A 24,334-nucleotide genomic window follows, 5' to 3' on the forward strand; every position below is an offset into this window, starting at 1 on the left:
TTCAAATGATTAGCCAACTGTTTTAGAAACACAAAATGGGAACATTTATTATTAAAAACATATCTTGCAACATATCATCGATTATCTTACTACGACCTTCCATGGACGCCAACCAAACAAGTTGAGTGATATAAATCAAGATCAATTATGAGTAATAAATATATTAAACTCGCCACCACTCCGCACCATGTCTATGTCCCTCGTGCAACAATTCTCACTGTTACTGCCTAAAGCTCGAAACTACTGAAAACTATTTCACTCGGGACACAAACACCATACAAAATGGAAGCTCGTCCAATATCCCATAATTATTACATTTCCAAAGAAATATAAAAACAGATATCTATAAAAGCCCGTGGTCAGCTTAACCATTCTTTGAACAACTGGCCCCTGGTGCAGGTAATTATTCATAATTCTAAAAACACAAGTTTATCTGAGAAGTAATGGTTATCGAGAGAAGCTCTAATTATTTTTAGACGGTATTTCCCTGTTTAAACATTACGGACTTTAGCTTCTCACTGTTATAACCTTATCAAAATGTGTTGCAGGTTTGTAGATTAACTAAAATTAGTGTCCATTTTCACGGGCTGAAAAACTAGGGTATGCGCCTTTAAGTTCACATATTCACAGACGTGATAGTAAAACCAAAATATGTACAAAAATTATGTTTAATTATGCGTCAAAAGTATGAACACAGGCACCACTCCAATGAAAATATTCATTTTTTTATTAAGTTTCATCTAGTCCTTTAATGACTGGATACAATACAGCCAGGCGGGGACGCCATTAAGTCACCAGTTGCTATAGAAACCGTCCATTTCATCCCTTCGTCTTTTGTTGGGTAATCCCATTTTCACCGAATCCTCGCTGCTAACAGCTGATTTCATTCTGGAAAATATATAAACGTAGAAGTATATAAAGACTTAGAAAAGAAAGAAACTGTACTAAGTAACCGAGGCTAACGAATGGTATTTTTAATACACGGAGATGGCCGAAGTCTATTTTTGAGTACACTAAATACCGAAAACCACCGAATGTTGTTGCTAATCCACGAAGATTATCGAAGTCTTTTTTTTCCCCTTTCTTTCTTTTGTTTGTTTGTTTGTTTTGATGTAATAAGGAATAGTATATTATTTTAACATTTAGCACATTTTAAAGCTGCAATTTCGTCTCACCACATTACAACATCATTTACTAATGCAACATACAAACACCTACAGTTTGAATAAACTCACAATTTCACCTCACCATATTAGGCCAACATCATTTACTAATGCAACATACAAACACCTACAGTTTGAATAAACTCACAATTTCACCTCACCATATTAGGCCAACATCATTTACTAATGCAAAATACTAACACATCTACAGTTTCAATAAACTCACAATTTGACCTCACTCTATTAGGCCTACATCATTTACTAATGCAAAATACTAACACATCTACAGTTTCAATAAACACACAATTTCACCTCACTATATTAGGCCTGCATTATTTAACTAACACAAAATACTAACACATCTAGTTTCAATAACACAAAATACTAACACATCTAGTTTCAATAAACACACAATTTCACCTCACTATATTAGGCCTGCATTATTTAACTAACACACAATACTAACACATCTACAGTTTCAATAAACACACAATTTCACCTCACTATATTAGGCCAACATCATTTACTAATGCAAAATACTAACACATCTACAGTTTCAATAAACCAACAATCTCGTCGTACCTTATTACAACATATTTATTAATTGCAAAAATTAAACACATCTACAGTTTTTATTAAACTCACAATATCATCACACCATATCTAGGGCTATTTCTTGTTCCAGCCAGTACACCAAGGTTGGTATATCAAAGGCCGTAGTATGTGTTATCATGTCTGTGGAATGGTGCATATAAATGATCCCTTAATTGCTTGCTACCAATGGAAAAATTTAGCGGATTTTCTCTCTAAGACTGTAATGTCAAAATTACCAAATGTTTGACATTGAATAGTCGATGATTAATAAATCGATGTGTTCTAGTGGTGTCGTTAAACAAAACAAACTTTAACTTGAAACTTTATAATATTAATATTGGCTGCCGAACTGCTGCGAACTGAGTAACCGGACATTATTACTAAAAATATTTTGTTTTCAGAAATGTTTTCTTTTGTCATAGGCCTAGAAGCATGCAACTTGGCACATTTATAGGAGATGTCCTTCTGGCAAGTTTTAGTTGTAAAGCCATTTAGACTACGCCCCCGAACACCTTGGATTATCAAACACTGGGCCCGCGTTCAGTGAGAGTGAACGATGCGAAGGTTCGCGAAAAATGTAATTGTTACACAGCGAGAGAGAGAGAGAGAGAGAGAGAGAGAGAGAGAGAGAGAGAGAGAGAGAGAGAGAGAGAGAGAGAGAGAGAGAGAGAGAGGGGGGGAGAGAGAGAGAGAGGGGGGGCGGGGGCGGGGGAGAGAGAGAGAGAGAGAGAGAGAGAGAGAGAGAGAGAGAGAGAGAGAGAGAGAGAGAGAGAGAGAGAGAGAGAGAGAGCAGACAGAGATAGATATGTTCAGGGGGGAGGAAAAGAGAAAGCGAGAGAGAAGTCTTCTTTAAATAAGATGAATGAAATAAAAATATAATATTATGGTAAGCCAAGTGAATTAAATAAATGAATAGACAAATTTATAACTAAACTACCTTTGTTTTAAACTCTGGTAATCCGCGTTTTACACACCATTAAACGCTTGAAACATCAATAATCAAAACAAGAAAAGGCAACCCCCCCCCCCCCCCCCCCGAAAAAAACCCCGAAAAACATTCCAATATTGTAATCGACACCACTCGACTATACAACGTAACTCAGAAAAGGGAAACAACTCCACTGCAGTTTTTGTTGCGTGGCCAATATGGCGGCCAGCAATAATTAAAGACGGTTGGGTCCTTAGAAGAGATATTCACGTTAATCGCTCAATTACTACGTCTGAATGGAAGCTTGCCACACTAAAGATCTTTTCAAGTAGAAAACACAGTCATTTTGACATAACGGCAAACGCTAGCCCAGGGGAGGGAACCAATTAAACAACCGCGCGGACAGCTCGAGTGGCAGCAGTAATCAATTAGCGCGCGCATTTCGATATCACGCGCTGTGACGTATAATCCCGCGTGTATCACATTTCAATCGCTAGAATATTGTGCAGGCGGTATGCACAGGCCCGGGTGAATTGTCTTCGTTGTGTTGGAAACACGCGAAAAAAGGCTCAATCTAGTTGGGGTTTTTAAAAAAAACAAATAATCAAACATGCCTAAAAGAAGATGTAAACTTATTAAGAATAATTAACAAATAATTGTTGAAAATATTTTAAGATAAAAATATAAAGAAATAAAAAGTAACCAGTGACGTAGTTTATTTAAAATGCGATGGGATTGGTTGTGACGAAGTTTTAAGGGAGATAACTCGGCTTATATATGGCGGTGGTGGGCATTTGCGTGCATAAAATAAAACTCACTTATATTAATATCTTGTTTATTTTGCTATAATTGGGGTATTAACTTTAAAGGCACTAAGTCACGGATTTAATATTCTTATTTTATTTTTATTTCTCTAAATATGAATTATTAATGGAACTTACATTTATTTGAAATACCAAACCTCACTATTGTATCACCCAAGACGTTTTAATTAAATCACACTGGATGGGATTCCATGTCACATAGGATGGGATTCCCTGTCACCCTGTCGTCAATTAAAAGTTTTGAATTTTGGAACTCTTTCACGCTAAGTGAAGAAATTACAACACCTGAACTCCTTGCATCTTTTCTAAAATATTTCCACTGCTGGAAATAGTCAAACTGTTCCGACTGAAATGGGATATTTGCGTCGCCATTTTGACACTGAACGCTTAAACGGTGGGTGCCCGTCACGTGACTAAAAATAATACGTCACACCTCTGCAAACCAAATAGCCGTTATTTTTCTTTGAATTATGGATCATGGACATAATTCAATTATTTTTACAAATATCAATAATACGAGGGATATGGTGGTTATGTAGGTAGTTAAATAAAGTACTTTCAGGGACAAATCAAATGAATATATTTTCAGATAATACTTTGTTGGGTCATTAATTAGGTCAGCCATCCGTGACTGAGTGCCTTTAATGCTTCAACACGCAACTGTAGAGACACGGATACCGCGTTCAAAGCGTGCCTCATCAGACATAGTATTACTCGAATATCATTTAGTGCAACAACAGAGCTCTTTAAATTATACATGGTAGCAAAATTTTCTACATCTATTTCAGTTTTAAATTTAGTTTGTAATTGCATCTATGTATTTTCACTATAGAACATGCTAACATTTATTATTATTTATTTATTTATTATTATTATTATATTTTTGTACGTTTTAGACTCCTTATAAAAGAGTTCCAATTTTTAAAAATGAAGTTGCTCACAGATTGTCATGGGATTCACCCAATCGAGGTTCAATTAAAATGTTTTGGGTGATACGATAGCGAGGTTTGGTATTCCAAAATAATATAATTTCCATTTATAATCCATATTTAGAAAAACAAGGCCCACTAAATCTGTTATTTTTAATTAAAATACGTATTAGTGCTGGGTGAATTTGACTATTTGAATGTTTCTCGCAAAACATGTTATTAAAAAAAAAAAGATAAAGAAAACGTTTTTAACATGCACTGATATTAACATCTTTAGATGGAACTGTAGACGACACCGAATAAAAGTACATTTAATTCCACAGAATTATTGTGAACACAAATAAAAACAGGAGTGTACTCAAGCTACTTACTACAGAGAAAAACGGGAGAGATACCCGCCAGTTATCGCCCCAGTATATTAATTAGTATACATGTATAAAGAGGGAATCTCACCCCAGCCCAAAAACTAACCCTAGCCCTAACTCTAACTAACACAATACCTAACTCTAACCCTAAACCTATATGTAACTCTAATCTTAAAACTAACGCTAACCCTAACCTTAAATCTAACTAACACAAAAACTAACCCTAACCCTAACCCTAAACGTAACAAATTTCAAAACTAACTCTGACCCTAACCCTAAATGTTACTCTAATCTTAAAACTAAACCTAACCCTAACAATGGGGTGTGGGGGTGGGGGGGGGGGGGGGGGGGGGGGGGGGGGGGGGGGGGGGTCACGGTAAGATATTTGATCGAAGAATAAAGAATAGTGGACCTACCTTTTCCGAAAGCTATTATGTGAATATAGCGTTTGCATCATCAGCGATTGTAGTTCTGAAACAGAAAAAAAGGTACACTATATCAATTATATACTATTAAAAAAAAGTAGGGGAACTCTAATAAGAATTTACACTTGCCAAAATTGTAAGGTATATTAGCTGTGGGGAATGGTTATATGATAATAGTGAATTAATTTGGCAAACATTACAACCGGTAGTTCAGTATTACAGTAGGTTTTATGACCACCAAGATTTTAAAGAAAGATTGGGGTCAGAAGTGAAATTTGAAAGTTGACGTTTTTTTTATCAGTAAATCGCAAATTCAAACAATAAAAATGACTAAAAACAAAACAATAACAACTGTATGATCAACAGAATGAAAACGATTGACAGAAATAATGTGTTCCACAGTGATTAATGGACCTTCCTGGAAATTGTCAAAATCGAGAATAACACCCCACGTACGTGTACGGGGCAACTGCGGTGATGCATGTGCAAACTATGGAATGTGTTTCGATATGTTGATAAACAGACCTGAACGTTCTTTACTAGGAAGTCTGTGGTCAAAACGTATATTCGGTCTAATAGTTGATATTAACATTAATATTTCAGGTTCCCCTACTTTTTTGAAGAGTATATATCTCTTTCAACCGATGACGGTAATGTAGTGTTGAATATAGTGTTGGTATTCGGTAAGAATTTCATCATCAATCATCGGTTAAAATCGGTTTGCATCAACCGATCAACTTTCGATTACACGACCGATTACATCGGTTAGGATTACATGACCATTAGAAGAATTTAAATTATAAGGACGATGCACCTATTGCCGTGTTCACCGGGATCTAGTCCCTACACAAGACCCTACCTTTAATAACTATTTAATATCTTTATATTTATCATATAACATTTAGTGAAATATCGTAAAATATCAGTGACGATAACACATTTTAGAGTGAAAATTTCACTGTAAGAAAGCCGGAACTATTTTGCTGCTGGCATTTTAAAAATAAAGGTAAATGGACAAAAGTTATATAATAACAAAACAATTTCATGTTGTTTTGTCAAATATGATTTATATCTCATCTCGTGAAGTTTGCAATCATATCACACTCGTCGCGCAAACGCGACTCGTGAGAGATAACTGCAAACTTCACGAGATGAGATATAAATCATATTTGGCAAAAACCCCATGAAATGTCCTATATGTAGACTTGAAAATAAACCTCAACCCCAACATTTATTCCCATTCTTTCTTTGGACGTCATATAATAATTCACACAATCGATTATGTTTAAAAAAAATATATAAACAGATCAATTTTCGCTTATAATCGATCATTGGAATGTTAATAGTAATCCGTATTTTTGAAATGTAGATATTTCGAATTATTGTATATGTATTACACTATAAAGTAAATTATATTGCCGATGTTACACTATTTCTGTATCTAAAACCCCCAAATATATTTTATAAATATTAACTAGAAATTTCGAATTATTGTATATATATATATTACAATATATAAGATGTTATGTTCTATTGTGCTATAGATGCCAATTTATTGTACTACAGTCGAACTTCGTTAACTCGAAGTTGAAGGGGACGACGAAATAGTTCGAGTTTCAGGGAGTTCGAGTTTTCGAAATTCGTACAACAGACCCCAAAGTGAAACTGCATTGTAGTATTATCATTTCGTTGATATCGGAAGACACGTTTGCTGCTCCATCCCTGCTGTATTTTTGATTTATGCAGCTGCACAAACTGTTGTAAATCACATTCATGTATCGCCGTATGGTGATCTGAGTGTAAATAAGTTCTGGACTCCGTTCCACGAAGCGATCTTAGCGCTAAGATCGTCTTAAGGAAGGAAGGAAATGTTTTATTTAACGACGCACTCAACACATTTTATTTACGGTTATATGGCGTCGAACATATGGTGAAGAACCACACAGATACTGAGAGGAAACAAAAGACCATCTTAAGTACATAAGACAGTTATGAACTTAACATGATCTTAGGGCTAAGATCGCTTTGTGGAACAGGGCACTGGGCCCCGTTCCACGAAGCGATCTTAGCGCTAAGATCATCTTAAAGGGACATTCCTGAGTTTGCTGTAATTTTAAAGCTGTTATCGACTAACAGAGGTTTTTTTAACGATTGTAATTATATATCAAATATATTTTTCTGCATAAAATATTAGCGGCCGTGTATTAAACGTGTTTCTGATCGTTCTAATATTTGTACTAGATTAAATTTCATTTTATTTCCTAAAATGTTTTGTTTTTCGTACTACGAAATTATTTGATTACAAAATCCAGTTTGGGCTTCTTATAAATATTAAGACGACCAAAAAACAAATTGAATTTACAGACACTGATATTCTAAACAAGAAAATATAAGTAATATATGTTTAATCGTAGAAATATTTTATTAGTCGGAAATATCTTACAATGCAGCAAACTCAGGAATGTCTCTTTAAGGAAGGAAGGAAATGTTTTATTTAACGACGCACTCAACACATTTTATTTACGGTTATATGGCATCGGACATATGGTGAAGGAGCTCACAGATATTGCTGGAGGAAACAAAAGATCATCTCAAGTGCATAAGATATTTAAGATGATCTTAGGGCTAAGATCGTTTTGTGGAACACGGCCCTGTTCTGTTATGGTTGAAAACACCGGGCTTAAGGTTGCCATGAACTGGGATTGCGTCCAGTACCAGATTCCATACAGAGTACCCACTACTCCCCCCCCCCCCCCCCTCCCTCCAGTAGTAACAAGAATCTTGCATAGGACAAGGGATATCAGTCTTTGATGTACCAGTCATGGAGCTACATTTTCCAGTTATCAGCAAGGGATCATTTGTATGCATCATCCATCTATGCATGCATCCATGCATCCATGCATCCATCCATCCATCTATGCATCCATCCATCCATCCATGCATCCATCCATGCATCCAACCATCCTTCCTTTCATGCATCCATCTATCCATCCATGATTCATCCATCCATGATTCATCCATCCATGCATCCATGCATCCATCATTCATTCAATTCATCCATCCATCCGCCCATCCATCCATCCATCCATCCTGCCAGCCAGCCAGCCAGCCAGCCAGCCATGCACCCATCCATCCATGCACCCATTCATCCATCCATCCAGCCAGCCAGCCAGCCACTCATCCATCCATCCATCCATCCCATCCATCCATCTTTCCATCCATCCATCCATCCATCCATCCATCCATCCATCGATCCGCCCATCCATCCATCCATCCATCCATCCATCCATCCATCCGCCCATCCATCCGCCCATCCATTCATCCAGCCAGCCAGCCAGACAGCCATGCACCCATCCATCCATGCACCCATTCATCCATCCATCCATCCATCTTTCCATCCATCCATCTTTCCATCCATCCATCCATCCATACATCCTTCCAACCACACCATCCACCCATCTTCCAACCACCCACCACACCATCCACCCACCCATCCATCCATCCATCGTTCATTCATTCATCCATCCATTCATCCATTCATCCATTCATTCATAAACAGTCTTGGTTGAACGAGACCAAACAAAACAAGCGCATCAAAGAGAATTGTTAAAAACTGAATCGCAAATCAACACGAAAACGGCTAATCAATGAATTCTATCAATGGGCTGAACCAAATTTAGTCATTGAATGTAAGACGGTTGCAGATTTGAGCTATTAAATAGGTCCACACGGACATACTATGGTAATTGTTGCTAAATACATTCCGAAGTGTATGCTTAAATAACTCAGTGGCGTTGCAGACACAGATACATCAAAATGTTAACTAGCACAGGCGAAGAATTTATTGCGTCATAAACAGTCCGCTCCTTTATCCGCCCCCGAGCGATAATTTTTGTAACAACCCTTAGGGATTTCACTACATTGAAGCTGTCTGCCCTTGAAACCTCTTGGGCGCTCATCTAACGTGCTTTGGCTTAAACGTACGAGACGAGTGGCGGGGGGAGGGGGGTGTCATAGCAACTACCCCCCCCCCACCCAAGTTCTGAAGATAATCCTCAATCCTCAAATTCGGGCCAAAACGACTGAGTTTTTCGGTTAAATTGAGCTTCCCTGAAACCGCTTCGCTATGTGTTTTTTTTCATAATTCCACACACAATATCAGCTGTAGTAAATGTAAAGTGCGTAGTGTTTCGTTTGCAAACCTATATACGTGTTTGGCAGTAATGCTAATTTGAATAAATATAAGATATTTCATGGGTTTTTTTTGTCAAATATGATTTATATTTCATTGAGTGAAGCTTGCGAGACGAGATGAGATATAAATCATATTTGACAAAAACATGAAATTTTCTATTTATTAAATAACTTTTGGCAATTTACCTTTATTTTTAAAATGTCAATAGCAAAATAGTTCCGGCTTTCTTACAATGACGATAACACTTTCTACAGTGACGATAACACTTTCTACAGTGAAGATAACACATTCTACAGTGACGATAACACATTTAGAGTGAAATGAGTGACTGATAATACTTTTATTTAAGATATTTCACTAAATGTTATATAAGAAATGTTGTTATCCAGATTCGGACATTTTCATTTAATTCGGGCAGAAATCAGCCAGATATTTTATATATGAGAGCCTGCACTGAGAGCCTATGTGATTTGGTCATAGGAACGACCGTCTCAGTGGACCTATTTCGGTACTCTTCCCCCTCTAAACCAGTGCCTCCACGATTGGCATATTAAATATCGTGGTATGTCCTGTCCTACTAGGAAAACACAGCGAGTTTCCTCGAAATAAATTTTTCAGAATGACCAAATGTTTTGGTTAATTAATTTATTTGATTGATTTATTGTTGGATGTCAAACATTTGGTAATTGTGATATATAGTCTTAGAGAGGAAACACGCTAAATTTTTCCATCACCGCGGCCTTTGATATACCAGTCGTGGCACATTAAGGCAATACTTTTCTTAAAGGAAGGGACAATTAAGGCATTTGGCCTGGTATGCATATTCAACGATATATAATGCACATTATTGCTTAATATCAACAAGTATAATCATATTGTTAATTAATAAAACGTTTAAATGTGACGGCTATTATATATAACGGGCGCAGCCATTTTGTACCATCTCAGTGAGTACGCCCTCTGGCGAGCTGGTGGTTATATAATACTTAACGCGTAACGTCAGGAATGAGCCTTAGAGAAACACAATCTACCTGGTTTTTGCGGGATGATAAATAGTCATACATTGCAATGTTCTGTAATAATACACATCCCAGTAAGGCAGCAATAAGTATATTCAGCACTATATATATTATTTTTCAATACAAAATAAAATACCATTGTCAAAGTGGCAACACCACAAGTCGAAATAATTAACAATGTTTTGACCATGCATTAACCTATGTACTGAAATGATACACGGAGTGTTTTCTTAGTTAATTGGTCTATGCTGTTAGTTGCTTCTACCTGTGATTCCTGATTGGCAGGTGTGTATTTGATTGGTAACCAGACGAGCCAATTAATTGACACTGTCTAGACACAAAAACACATACCGGTATTGTGGAATATTACCTGTCGCCCCTAAAATGGTAATGGACATGGTTTTTTTACTGTAAATAGTTCTGTAAAACTATTGATTAAGTAGACTTTTCCATCTAAAACCACAGAACTGACCAATAACGTAGTCCCAAAGAAAAGAAAATTATCACTTGGGTATCGTGGGTTGTCGTTTTTGCTCCAGCGTAGCATATCAATAGGCCTAATAGTGTACATTTTTCCTTTGGATTATTTAACAGAGAACATACTATAACCCCATTTTGTTCCGTTAATACAACTTGAAATATATTTAGTTAAATAGTTTATTATATTATTACGTCATTTATGCTGTTTTACAAGTCAGGTTGATCAAAGAGAAGCGCCTTGTCGAAAATTACTGCTTTTGTTTACACTGTACAACAGGAGATGGTCAGGAGCTGACGTCACTTCGCTCCAAGCTATCCCACCGGACGTCACAAAAACGAAACAAAATGGCTGCCCCCAGTTAGCAGGAATAATCATGTTTTTTTATTAACTCTAAAATTACGCGTTTTTCATTTGCTAAAGTGTCAGTATGTGTTGATGGTCCGGGTATGCATCTTTCCAACAAATAAGGCTCTTAATTGAGTTGACCCTACCTTTAACGTGCACGGCGAGTTACTTCCCTCTATGTAGCAAATTTAAAATGGCGGGGATATTTTTTTAAAGGTTGTCATTGAAGATTTGTTTTGTTAATAATGATGCAAGTAGCTATGTTACGTGCTTAGTGTATGTGTGTGTATGTGAGTGTGTGTGAGTGTGTGTGTGTGAGTGTGAGTGTGTGTATGTGTGTGTGTGTGTGTGTGTGTGAGTGTGTGTGTGAGTGTGTGTGAGTGTGTGTATGTGAGTGTGTGTGAGTGTGTGTATGTGAGTGTATGCGTGTGTATGTGAGTGTATGTGAGTATGTGTGTGTGTGAGTGTGTGTATGTGTGTGTGTGTGTATGTGAGTGTATGTGAGTGTGTATGTGAGTGCATGTGAGTGTATGTGTGTGTGTGTGTGTGTATGTGAGTGTATGTGAGTGTATGTGAGTGTGTATGTGAGTGTATGTGAGTGCATGTGAGTGTATGTGTGTGTATGTGAGTGTATGCTTTTTTAATGTTAAAACTGTCTTGCTGTCCTGTTTTACTTCATATCTCATATACCATTTCGGTTGAGAAACGGTTGAAACATGGTGCGACAAGTTTTGAGTACCAGCTATATTAAGGGTATTTAAGGAGATCCACCCCTCCCCCAACCCTTTCCTGTCCTGGACAGAGGGAACCGGCCAAGGTCGGTCCCTGTGGCCAGGATAGGCGTGTGCTACTACAGCTTGTTCTGAATGTGCACGTAAATCTCTTAGTCATAGTCATAGTCATAGTAAAACCACACTTTGAACGTCCCTCCGGACTAAGGGAAAAGGTGGGAGAAAACACCACAAAGGTTTCTTACCGTTGACGCATTCTTTCACGAGTTTACCGCGTATCGTGCACAAGGCAGAGATGATAAAACTTGGTTTGCTGTCTTCTGTTAAATCCTGACTCGCTGACACTGAAACAACAACAAAACAAAAATCGGTCAGTATATAATATAGTGATGTTTCAATGATTATAATCGAAAATTGATCGGTTTGACTCTATCGATCAGATTATCGATTATAAAAATCAAATACTCGATTGTGACGGAAAATGTTAATTGTAGTTAATCCTCCAGTTTAGTTGATGGAATTGATGTAAATATGTTCGGAAAATGAAATATTCGATTGTGTTGGGAAATGTTAACTGTAGTTACCCTCTGGTTTAGCTGATGGAATTAATGTAAATATGTTCGGAAAATTAAATATTTGATTGTGTTGGGAAATGTTAACTGTAGTTACCCTCTGGTTTAGCTGATGAAATTAATGTAAATATGTTCGGGAAATGAAATATTCGATTGTGTTGGGAAATGTTAACTGTAGTTACCCTCTGGTTTAGCTGATGAAATTAATGTAAATATGTTCGGAAAATGAAATATTCGATTGTGTTGGGAAATGTTAACTGTAGTTACCCTCTGGTTTAGCTGATGAAATTAATGTAAATATGTTCGGAAAATGAAATATTCGATTGTGTTGGGAAATGTTAACTGTAGTTACCCTCTGGTTTAGCTGATGAAATTAATGTAAATATGTTCGGAAAATGAAATATTCGATTGTGTTGGGAAATGTTAACTGTAGTTACCCTCTGTTTTAGCTGATGAAATTAATGTAAATATGTTCGGAAAATGAAATATTCGATTGTGTTGGGAAATGTTAACTGTAGTTACCCTCTGGTTTAGCTGATGAAATTAATGTAAATATGTTCGGGGTGGTGGTTGCTTTCATGTGTACATAAAGAAAACAAATTATTAAAGGTAAAATTAGTAATTTATAGGGTCTATTTCGGCGAACACAACTCTAGGTGGGAATCTGTCCCCTTAACCAGTGTAAACATACAGTGGTTGCAATAAAGCACCGGCCTCGGTGGTGTCGTGGTTAGGCCATCGGACATAAGGCTGGTAGATACTGGGTTCGCAGCCCGGTACCGGCTCGCACCCAGAGCGAGCTTTAACGACTCAATGCGTAGGTGTAATACTACTACAATCTCTTCTCTCTCACTAACCACTAACAACCAACCCACTGTCCTGGACAGTCAGCCCAGATAGCTGAGATGTGTGCCCAGGACAGCGTGCTTGAGTCGTAATTAGATATAAGGAAAAGAAAGAAATGTTTTATTTAACGACGCACTCAACACATTGCATTTTACGGTTATATGGCGTAAGGTATATGGTTATGGACCACACAGATATTTAGAGAGAAACCCGCTGTCGCCACTTCATGGGCTACTCTTTTCGATTAGCAGCAAGGGATCTTTTATATGCACCATCCCACAGACAGGGTAGTACATACCACGGCCTTTGATATACCAATCGTGGTGCACAGGCTGGAACGAGAAATAGCCCAATGGGCCCGCCGACGGGGATCGATCCCACACCGACCGCGCATCGAGCGAGCGCTGTACCACTGGGCTACGTCCCGCTCCCCTACTGGATATAAGCACGAAAATAAGTTGAAATGAAATGCAATATTGCTTGTATTGTATTGTGTTGTGTTGTATTGTATTGTATTGCATTGTGTTGTATTGTGTTGTGTTGTATTGTATTGTATTGTGTTGTATTGTATTGTGTTGTATTGTGTTGTATTGTATTGCATTGTGTTGTATTGTGTTGTATTGTGTTATGTTGTATTGTATGTATTATGTTGTATTGTATTGTATTGTGTTGTGTTGTATTGTGTTGTGTTGTATTGTGTTGTTGTATTGTATTGTGTTATTGTATTGTATTGTATTGTGTTGTGTTGTATTGTATTGTGTTATGTTGTATTGTATTGTGTTATGTTGTATTGTATTGTATTATGTTGTATTGTATTATGTTGTATTGTATTGTATTGTATTGTTATGTTGTATTGTATTGTGTTGTATTGTGTTATGTTGTATTGTATTGTATTGTATTGTGTAGTGTTGTGTTGTATTGTGTTGTGTTGTGTTGTTGTATCGTGTTGTGTTGTGTTGTGTTGTGTTGTGTTGTGTTGCATGGTGGTTATAACTTAAATCCTTTTTAATAAAATTGCATCATCGATGGTCAGTTATAATCGATTTACACCAACCGATCAACTTTCGTAACATTTTAACCGATTTACACCAACCGATCAACTTTCGTAACATTTTAACCGATTGTGTAATCGAAAGTTGATCGATTTTGCGCAAATCGATTATAACCGATAATCGATATTGCAATTCCAATCGATTCACAGTACTGATATCGAACTAGAAATGTTATGTGTTTTAATGTCAGAGCCTAACCTTCCATTTACAAAAGCCAAAACTTCTTTTTATATTTTACAACGACGTAGATACTTTTCATATACACAATAGTACTATTATTATTATTTTAAAGGGACATGCCCTAGTTTCAACCCGTGAAAATCAACACTAAGTTTAGTTAATCTACAAACTCGACTTTTAGTCGAGTTTTAGTCTATTTTTAAAGGGCGGTTCACCATTTCAAAGTCACAGACTCATGTTTCTCTCAATTGTAACTTTATCAAAATGTGTTACAAGTTTGTAGATTAACTAAACTTAGCGTGCATTTTCATGGGCTGAAACTAAGGTTTGTCCCTTTAAAGACACTCCAGCACAAAAATGCACATCGGCTATTGGTGACGTGTCAGAAAAGGAAAACACATGGAAATATTATTTAGATAATTATGAGAGAGAAAAAAGAGAATACAATAGAGAGAGATAGAAAAGTTGTTGTTTTAGAGAGAGAGAGAGAGAGAGAGAGAGAGAGAGAGAGAGAGAGAGAGAGAGAGAGAGAGAGAGAGAGAGAGAGAGAGAGAGAGAGAGAGAGAGAGAGATAGAGGGAGAGCAGACAGAGATATGTTCAGGCGGTGGAAAAGAGAGAGAGGGCGGGGTAGAGAGAGAGAGAGAGAGAGAGAGAGAGAGAGAGAGAGAGAGAGAGAGAGAGAGAGAGAGAGAGAGAGAGAGAGATGATTTAGTCCATGTGTTTCTATTACGACCCAGATATTTGAACTAGCCCTCCTGACATATACGTGTATTTTTCTGCATGCATTACTTCCTCGATTGTCACTTTTGTTTCCGCCATGTCCTTTTACATTTCTTTAGTTTCATTTCAGCCTCAACCTTCTGTTTTTCTAACTCACTTTTCCTCATTAACAGAAGAAGAAAACTGCAGCATAGCCTCCAGGACAATTCCACAAAAAGGTCAACCCCGTAATGAATTTATGAATATCAATTTAAACTTGAATCGGTCGCGTCTAGGGTCTCCACGAGTACTCGAGTATTCAGGCACGGGTTCGAGTCTAGCAAGACTCGATTCTGTTCACAGGACTCGAGTACCCGTACAAGGTGGAATACAATGATCAACTATAATACAATGGACAATGTAGGACACTAATTTCAGCGATAGATAATCAACGATACAAGTTACACAATAATTATAAGATCATGCGCTAGTTTCTTTTTTTAAACTGGCCGTCCGTCCGCACGTCACAATACCCGAACGTATCAACCGGTTTGTAAATGCAGTTACAATGGCATGATTTGGCATCCATGTTCAGCACCGGAATTAAGATGCATAATGCTGTTTTAGTTTATTCCTTAATCTCATCGTCATCTAGTTTAAGTGTCAGGTACTCGGGTCCTGGTAGAGTTGAGTACTCGAGTCCAATAGTTTAAAAAAACCCACAAAACAAGGATAACACATTCTAATATAAATTATTTAGGACAAAGAAGAAACGTCAGTTAATAGTTTCATATTATAAGTAAAAACTCACAAAAACAGTTTGCATAATATATACTTTAAGAAATAATCATATACAAATGCCCACAAAGTTAAAGTTTGATTCGTTTAACGACACCACTAGAGCACATTGATTAATTAATCATCGGTTATTGGATGTCAAACGTGTTAATTCTGACAGGTAGTCATCAGAGGAAACCTGCTACATTTTTTTCATTAGTAGCAAGGGATTTTTTATATGCACATTCCCCACAAACAGGAAATAACATACCACGGTCTTTCACCAGTTGTAGTGCACTGATTGGAACGAGAAAAAAGCCAATCAGTTGAATGGATCAGATGTTCATAACGTGTGTGACAGACCTACATACTTGTGGTACATCTGTCCCTAAATGTTGTCTGGAATATGTGTTTCTCTGTGAATCTGTGTTTATAAAATGTATCGGAACCTATCCATGGCTTCCAGGTTATGGTAGCCCCACTCCCATGGCTAGTGATATTCAGTGTCGGGCTGACCGGCCTCGGTGGCGTCGTGGTTAGGCCATCGGTCAACAGGCTGGTAAGTACTGGGTTCGGATCCCAGTCGAGGCATGGGATTTTTAATCCAGATACCGACTCCAAACCCTGAGTGAGAGCTCCGCAAGGCTCAATGGGTAGGTGTAAACCACTTACACCGACCAATGATCCATAACTGGTTCAACAAAGGCCATGGTTTGTGCTATCCTGCCTGTGGGAAGCGGAAATTAAACATCCTTTGCTGCTAATCGGAAAGAGTAGCCCATGAAATGCCGACAGCGAGTTTCCTCTCAAAATCTGTGTGGTCCTTAACCATGTGTCTGATGCCATATAACCATAAATAAAATGTGTTGAGTGCGTCGTTAAATAAAACATTTTTCTTTCAGTGTCGGGCTAGTAAATAACTACTATTGCAATGCCCGACGGCTAGTGAAAAACATTTGTCAAATGTTTCAGTTAAGTCTATTTTGTAAATATGAATATCCTGCCCCCACTCCCACCCCACCCCAATGTTAGTGTCTTTAAGCTCTGTCTTCCTATTTAGGTGACATATCTGATTATTACTATTATTTAGTCAAATTGTATTAACTTAAAAGTATAGGGCTAGTGAAGTTTTAATTGTGGCTAGTAAATTTTTAAAATCACTTATCTCATGGCTAGTTGATTTTATACAAAATTCTAAACGCCCTGCTGTTCCAATGTACCCTAATTTAGATATTAGATATACAGCTCTTTATTACCCCAGCGGTCACTCATAACAGGGAAAATAGTTTCCATATTTTCTGTGGGAAATATTCTGCATGGGTCTAACGAACAATACTATTGGACGATTTGACGCTTACAAACCAATGACCTTGTCGGTACTAAATATGACGTCATCGCGATTTCGCAAACACAAAAAGACGCTATGCGTTTACAGCTCTTTGTTTTTGGTGTTAATGTACAACAAAATGTCATTTTAATGCAATTCATTTTAGATTTTTAACTTTTGTTTTTGAAAATAATATGAACGTGATAAAATTGCAAAGTCATAGCAATACTCAGAACAGTGCGTAAAGTGCTTTACATCGTTTCAAAAACTGTGCGTGCATGTGAGTCCAAAATAAAAGCTTTTTAGAGAAAACAATAGCTGAGGTAATAAATAGAATAACAAACTCGATACCAGTTATTATAAAATTTATGTCTCTCGTGAAATAATTTTTAATTATCACTCGCTAAAGTTCATGACAACTGAAAATTATTTCACTTGGGACATAAATTTGATAATAATTGTTAACTCGTTTATTATCCTCTATTTATTGTTGATAGGGGCATATGTTTTTACATTTTCTGAAATTATTTAATGCAGTGATGACATTTACAATAAGCGGTCTTTTGGTGCTGTGCTAGTTTTGATTTAATAAACTAGTCTGGGAGTGGAAGTCCTCTTTGAGCGGTACAGGAAGGATGTATGGTCCAGTAAAGGATTTCCTCCGGTATGGCTGTCCTCCTATCGACGAGGCACCCGATAGAGATTCATGGAATCAACCGGTATTTTGCCAAACGCCCATTCGACTCTGGATTGTGCAGTGATACGATTTTGATTGTGAATAACGGTTAGATCGTTCAGAAATTTGTCTAGCCCTCTAAATAAAAAAAGAAAAACTTAGCGTGGATGGGGGGCAGGGAATTATAAATGTGAGATTTCTGTTAATACATATTAGGCCTCAGTGGTGTCGTGGTTAAGACACTGGGTTCGCAGCCCAGTACCGGCTTCCATCCAGAGCGAGTTATAACGACTTAATGGGTAGGTGTAAGGCCACTACACAGACTTATCTCTCACAAACCGCAAGGCGGGTCGGTCTGGGATCGATCCCCGTCGGTGGGCCCATCGGGCTATTTCTCGTTGCAGCCAGTGCACCTCTACTGGTATATCAAAGGCCATGGTACGTACTACCCTGTCTGCGGGATGGTGCATATAAAAGATCCCTTGCTGCTAATCGAAAAGAGTAGCCCATGAAGTGGCGACAGCAGGTTTCCTCTCTCAATAACTGTGTGGTCCTTAACCATATGTCTGACGACATATAACCGTAACTAAAATGTGTTGAGTGCGTCGTTAAATAAAACATTCCTTTCTTTCTTTCACTAACCACTAATAACTAACCATTAACCCACTGATAGCTGATGTGTGTGTGCCCAGAACAGCGTGCTTGGATCTTAACTGGATATAAATATAGTAGTATTGGTGTGCTCCTACTGGCAGTAGCTAGTAGGAATTTCCCTATTAGCTCAATTGGTAGAGGTTCTAATCCACTCAGCGGAGGTTGATTTTTTATTACATTTGAAGCGGACGTAGGAACTGGGTGTGTTCTTAACACAAGAATACAATTATAACCCAGTCAGGACCCGTAACAGTTCAACTGCCCGTGACCCACAGCTCCGAGATGTAGCTTCACTTGAGGGGGGAGTATGTAGTAGTGTTGGTATAAAGTGCTGGCAGTAGCTAGTGGGGATTTCCCTATTAGCTCAATTGGTAATAGTGCTGGACTCTCGTACTGAGAGTCCATGGTTCGAATCCCCTCAGTGGAGGTTGATTTTTCTGTTACGTAAGAACGAAAATAAGTGTAAATGAATGTATACACATTAAACTGGAAAACAATAACGCCGTCTTATTGTTTCTTAGTTTACCTTTGTATGTATAAGTTTGTATATTCTACAGGGAATACGTATTATCCGGGATTATGTATAGTCTCTGACATGTCTGATTCACCCAGAAATACGTATTATCCGGGATTATGTGTAGTCTCTGACATGTCTGATTCACCCAGAAATACGTATTATCCGGGATTATGTGTAGTCTCTGACATGTCTGATTCACCCAGAAATACGTATTATCCGGGATTATGTGTAGTCTCTGACATGTCTGATTCACCCAGAAATACGTATAGTTCATGAACAAGGAGCGGGACGTAGCCCAGTGGTAAAGCGTTCGCTTGATGCGTGGTCGGTTTGGGATCGACCCCCGTCAGTGGCCCATTGGGCTATTTCTCGCTCCAGCTGGTACACCAAGACTGGTATATCAAAGACCGTGAGATGGTGCATATAAAAGATCCCTTGCTGCTAATCGAAAAGAGTAGCCCATGAAGTGGCGACAGCGGGTTTCCTCTCTCTATATATGTGTGTGGTCCTTAACCATATGTCCGACACCATATAACCGTAATTAAAATGTGTTGAGTGCGTCGTTAAATAAAACATTTCCTTCCTTCCATGAACAAATTCAGTTATTATACATGTTTTCTTATGCTAGGATCAAACCACCAACTGCCAGCAGAAAGTTGGCCAACTCGACCGTTGTGTTGTAATTTCCCCATCTCCCGTCGTACGACGTATGCGCTCAAATTAACAACTAATGGGTTATGCTAATCTCAGACTACCAAATTAACAACTAATGGGTTATGCTAATCTCAGACTACCAAATTAACAACTAATGGGTTATGCTAATCTCAGACTACCAAATTAACAACTAATGGGATATGCTAATCTCAGACTACCAAATTAACAACTAATGGGTTATACGACGAGAAATCGGGTTGTAAGAGCGCTCGGACTAGCATATTGTCAGTCGTAGAAGTCGTGACAGCAGAAAGTTGGACAACTTTGTGCTGGCAGTTGGTAGTTTGAGCCTAGCATTATACGACGAGAATCGAGTTGTAAGAGCGCTCAGACTAGCAACTTGTCAGTCGTAGAAGTCGTGACAGAAGAAAGTTGGACAACTTTGTGCTGGCAGTTGGTAGTTTTTTAAGCAACGAGTTGTAATATACATGGTATCTAACGGACACGAATGCTGTATTATATTTCTTACATATCACGAAAAAACTGTTTTAAAATAAATTTAAATGCCTTTTGCAACGAAAACCTATTTACGGCTCTTGCGGTTATAGTTAACTTGTGCGTCACAGACAGGTCAATTTCAGGTTATCTTGTACGTCGCGGAGTGATCGATTCGACCGGTTTTTTCTTCATTTTTTTCATTTTATGGTATGACATTGATGCCCTGGGCCCAATTTCACAAAACATCGTAAGCCTAGGTTTGCACGTAAACGTAAATCTACGACTAAATCACAATTCTTATTACTATTATAGTACAACAAATATAGTTAGAAGAACAGATATTTCATTTTCTTTTGTCTTTAAAACACTCCAGCTTCCGTAGTGATGCGTGAAATTGATGCCAAACACATGCAAAGGCACGACCAGTATAACTGCTAGTAGCAGACGTAAAGTTACGATGTTTAGTGAAATGGGTCACTGGTCATTACTTAGGAACAGCCAGTCGTGTGTCTTTAAAATGTTAACGTACGTATGCATGTGTTAACAAGTATGTGTTATTAAAAATAACGAATGTTTTCACCAACGGATGTGTAGGAAACGTCGGTTACAAGGACTAGGGTCGTAAATACGTTTTAATTGAAAAAGACGTTTAGGTTTATTTTTGAAGATTTGTAAGAAATATAATACTACATGCGTTTCCGTTAGATACCATTTATCTTACAACTCGTTTAAAAACGTATCCAACTTGCTTTCGCTCGATAGATACGTAAACAAAAGCCTCGTGTAGTATTCCCAGTGTTTCTAAATTAGCTACTATATTGTCATCAGTTCATTAATGCCTGCGTTCATTAGACTCTGTTCGAAATGTGTATGCTGTTGTATTGTGCCGATGAACCTCGGCTTCAAGGCTGAGATAAAGAATTGAATTGAACTGACATTGTAGGTAGTACTAAACCAAATAACTTCCGGCTGAGTCAAAGTTCGAGGTGCACCGAACTTTTGATGGAGAAGTGAACACCACAAGTCCTGTGATTGGTTATAAATGTGAGTGTGTTGGTTGTAAAAATTAATTTTCATCTGGGTAAAAAAGTACTCGAATTTTGTGCGGAACTAGGGTAGTCATAGACGAGCAGCTTGACCCCCAATTTTTTCCGATTTACTTTAAGTGTGAGGGGTGGTAGTATTTATATCCGTGGCGTTTATGTCGATTGATACGCTGCAGGTAGGAGTTTTAACCACATATGTTACTATTGTCGTCTATGGGATTTGATTTGGTAGTATACACCCCGAATCACCACTCCAGTACCATCAAGCCACCCCCGCATGTACTATACCATGTACCCCGATATAACCGATTAAATGGGATCGTTTGTGATTCACGAGTATAAAACCCGATCAATATGCTAATATAAGGAACAGACCACAAGCCCACATGTTTCGGTCTCTCCACATGTAATATTTACATCGCTAAGAGGTGGGAAAGTGCTCGTGAGCGCGTGTTTCAAGAACCAATGGAATAAAGCCTGACAGATAGTTTATCATGCTTAGAAAATACATCCGTCTCCACGTCCCCCGAGAGATGCTCTCTGTTTGATGGTAGAATTAACAACAAAGCAACGATAATTTCTTCCGCATTATCAAACACTTACTGCGAGATTTAACAAGTAATAATAATGAAAGAAAATATAATATAAATATCATGATATAAAATATTTATATATATATATATATATATATATATATATATATATATATATATATATATATGATATATATATATATTTTGATATACCATGATAGGATAGGATATTATGATTTATTACAAACCTATCTAATCTTACTATAGTGATAAAGACATTTTTAAACCGTGTGATAAATTTATCGTGTATCTGGACCGGAACTGGGAAATGGGGAATTCCTTTTTAATTTACTGTATTAGGGCCTTTTTATTACTGATGTCATGTTTGATTTAAAAATTACGTCACATAGTATTTAAAACATTACACAATATTGCCGCAGAGTATGATTCATGAAAAAAGGACTGATTAATAGATTTAAGCAATTAAAAACCGCTTTTGTAAAACATAAAAGAAGGTATGTAGTAAATACAGAACTCGTTTATTTTGCACAAGAACATACCACTCGACCGCTACGTGGTCTGGTGGTTTATATTCTTGCGCAAAATAAACTCGTGCAATAAATAGTAAACGAAAACAACGTATGTGAAATTCTGTATATATATATATATATATATATATATATATATATATATATATATATATATATATATATATATATATATATATATATATATGATGCGATGTGATATGGTATATTATGACCTCATGCATATTCTACTTGACCTCCTATTAGTTAAAGCTAAAGCTCGTGACAAGTGAAAATTATTATATATACTTTTTTGCTCCATAAAACTATATCGGTGTCATCACAGTGTTATAACTGCTTGTGATATAATATAATATAATATAATATACAATATGGAATGATATGATATATATTTTATGGTATCTGATGTGTGATATACTTATAGGATATTAAACGAGCTTCCATTTCGTAGCATGTTTATGTCCCGAGTGAAATAATTTTCAATTGTCACGAGCTTTGGCGAGTAACAATGAATATTATTTTACGAAATGGTAGCGAGTTTAATATCCTATATATTACCCATAATCGATCTTAATTTATATCACTCAGCTCGTTTCGTTGACGTTCCTGTAAGGTTGTTGTACACCAATCGATGACGACATCGTGTGACGTCAAAAGTGTCACGTCCTACTTGCCATTCTAGTGGGACGTATCACTTTGATATGTACCAACATATTTTTTACCATATGGGTAATAATATATAATATACAATATTGTATGGTATCTGATATGTGATATACATATAGGATATTAAACAAACTTCCATTTCGTATCATGTTTATGTCCTGAGTGAAATAATTTGATGATATGATATAATCAGACATCATATGATACGATGTCGTCATTCGGTAAAACTACAAATCTTAAAAACAAAACCGTCATTCGCAGCCAAGACCGTGTCTCTGCACCACGCAGAAGTGGATGGGCATTTGGTAAAACAGGGATTGATTCCATCAGTCTATATCTATTGTCTAGTCTATAGGAGGACAGCCACTTTTAACAATACATTCAATTTGTTTGTTTTGTTTAACGACACAACTGGAGTACATTGGTAAATTAATCATCGGCTATTGGATATCAAACATTTGGTAATTCTGACACGTAGTCATCAGAGGAAACCCGTACATTTTTCCTAATGCAGCAAGGGATCTTTTATATGCACCATCCCACAGATAGGATCGTACATACCACGGCTTTTGATATACCGGTCATGGTGAACTGGCAGGAACGAAAAATAGCCCAATCGGCCCACCGACGGGAATCGATCCCAAACCGACCGCAGATCAAGCGAGCACTTTACCTTTGGGCTACGTCCCGCCCCCTTACATTCTAAAGAGCGTTTTTCTTACTCTGTCACGCTGAACGCAGCCCTGACCTGGTGCTTATAAAACGTTTAGAGTCTAGACTCGAGATTCTAATAGAGTCTGAAACAGTAACAACGCCAAATTGTATTCGTGTGACGTCACTAGAGATTGAGTCTAGACTCTAAAAGTTTTATAAGCACGGGTCCTGGTTTAGTTTATAAAACAAGCAAGTCCGTGATTATGCTACCAGTCAAAATGAGTGAGTACAGGTCATTAGCAACTATTAGCTTGTCCAGTTATGATTTAAAAGATTTCCTTGACCACTTAACCCATATATCTAGACCTCAGTTCATAGTATTTAACATACCCGTCAGATAGTACGGGCGTAGGAAGCGGTGTGTGTGTGTGTGTG

General features: G+C 37.4%; 1 protein-coding gene across 1 annotated transcript in view; it reads right to left on the reverse strand.

Moving 5' to 3' along the window:
• Positions 1-650: 650 nt before the first annotated feature.
• LOC121373810 overlaps positions 651-24,334 on the reverse strand; it is a 48,876-nt gene continuing 25,192 nt past the window's right edge. Inside the window, exons 2-4 of the mRNA XM_041500586.1 lie at positions 12,245-12,343; positions 5,220-5,274; positions 651-888 (exon numbers count right to left, since the gene is read on the reverse strand). Coding sequence (XP_041356520.1) covers positions 792-888; positions 5,220-5,274; positions 12,245-12,343 — 251 coding nt within the window. The 3' untranslated portion in view covers positions 651-791. The remainder of the gene's footprint in view (positions 889-5,219; positions 5,275-12,244; positions 12,344-24,334) is intronic.

Source organism: Gigantopelta aegis, chromosome 5 (genome assembly GCF_016097555.1).
Source record: "Gigantopelta aegis isolate Gae_Host chromosome 5, Gae_host_genome, whole genome shotgun sequence".
In the NCBI taxonomy this organism is placed as follows: domain Eukaryota; kingdom Metazoa; phylum Mollusca; class Gastropoda; order Neomphalida; family Peltospiridae; genus Gigantopelta; species Gigantopelta aegis.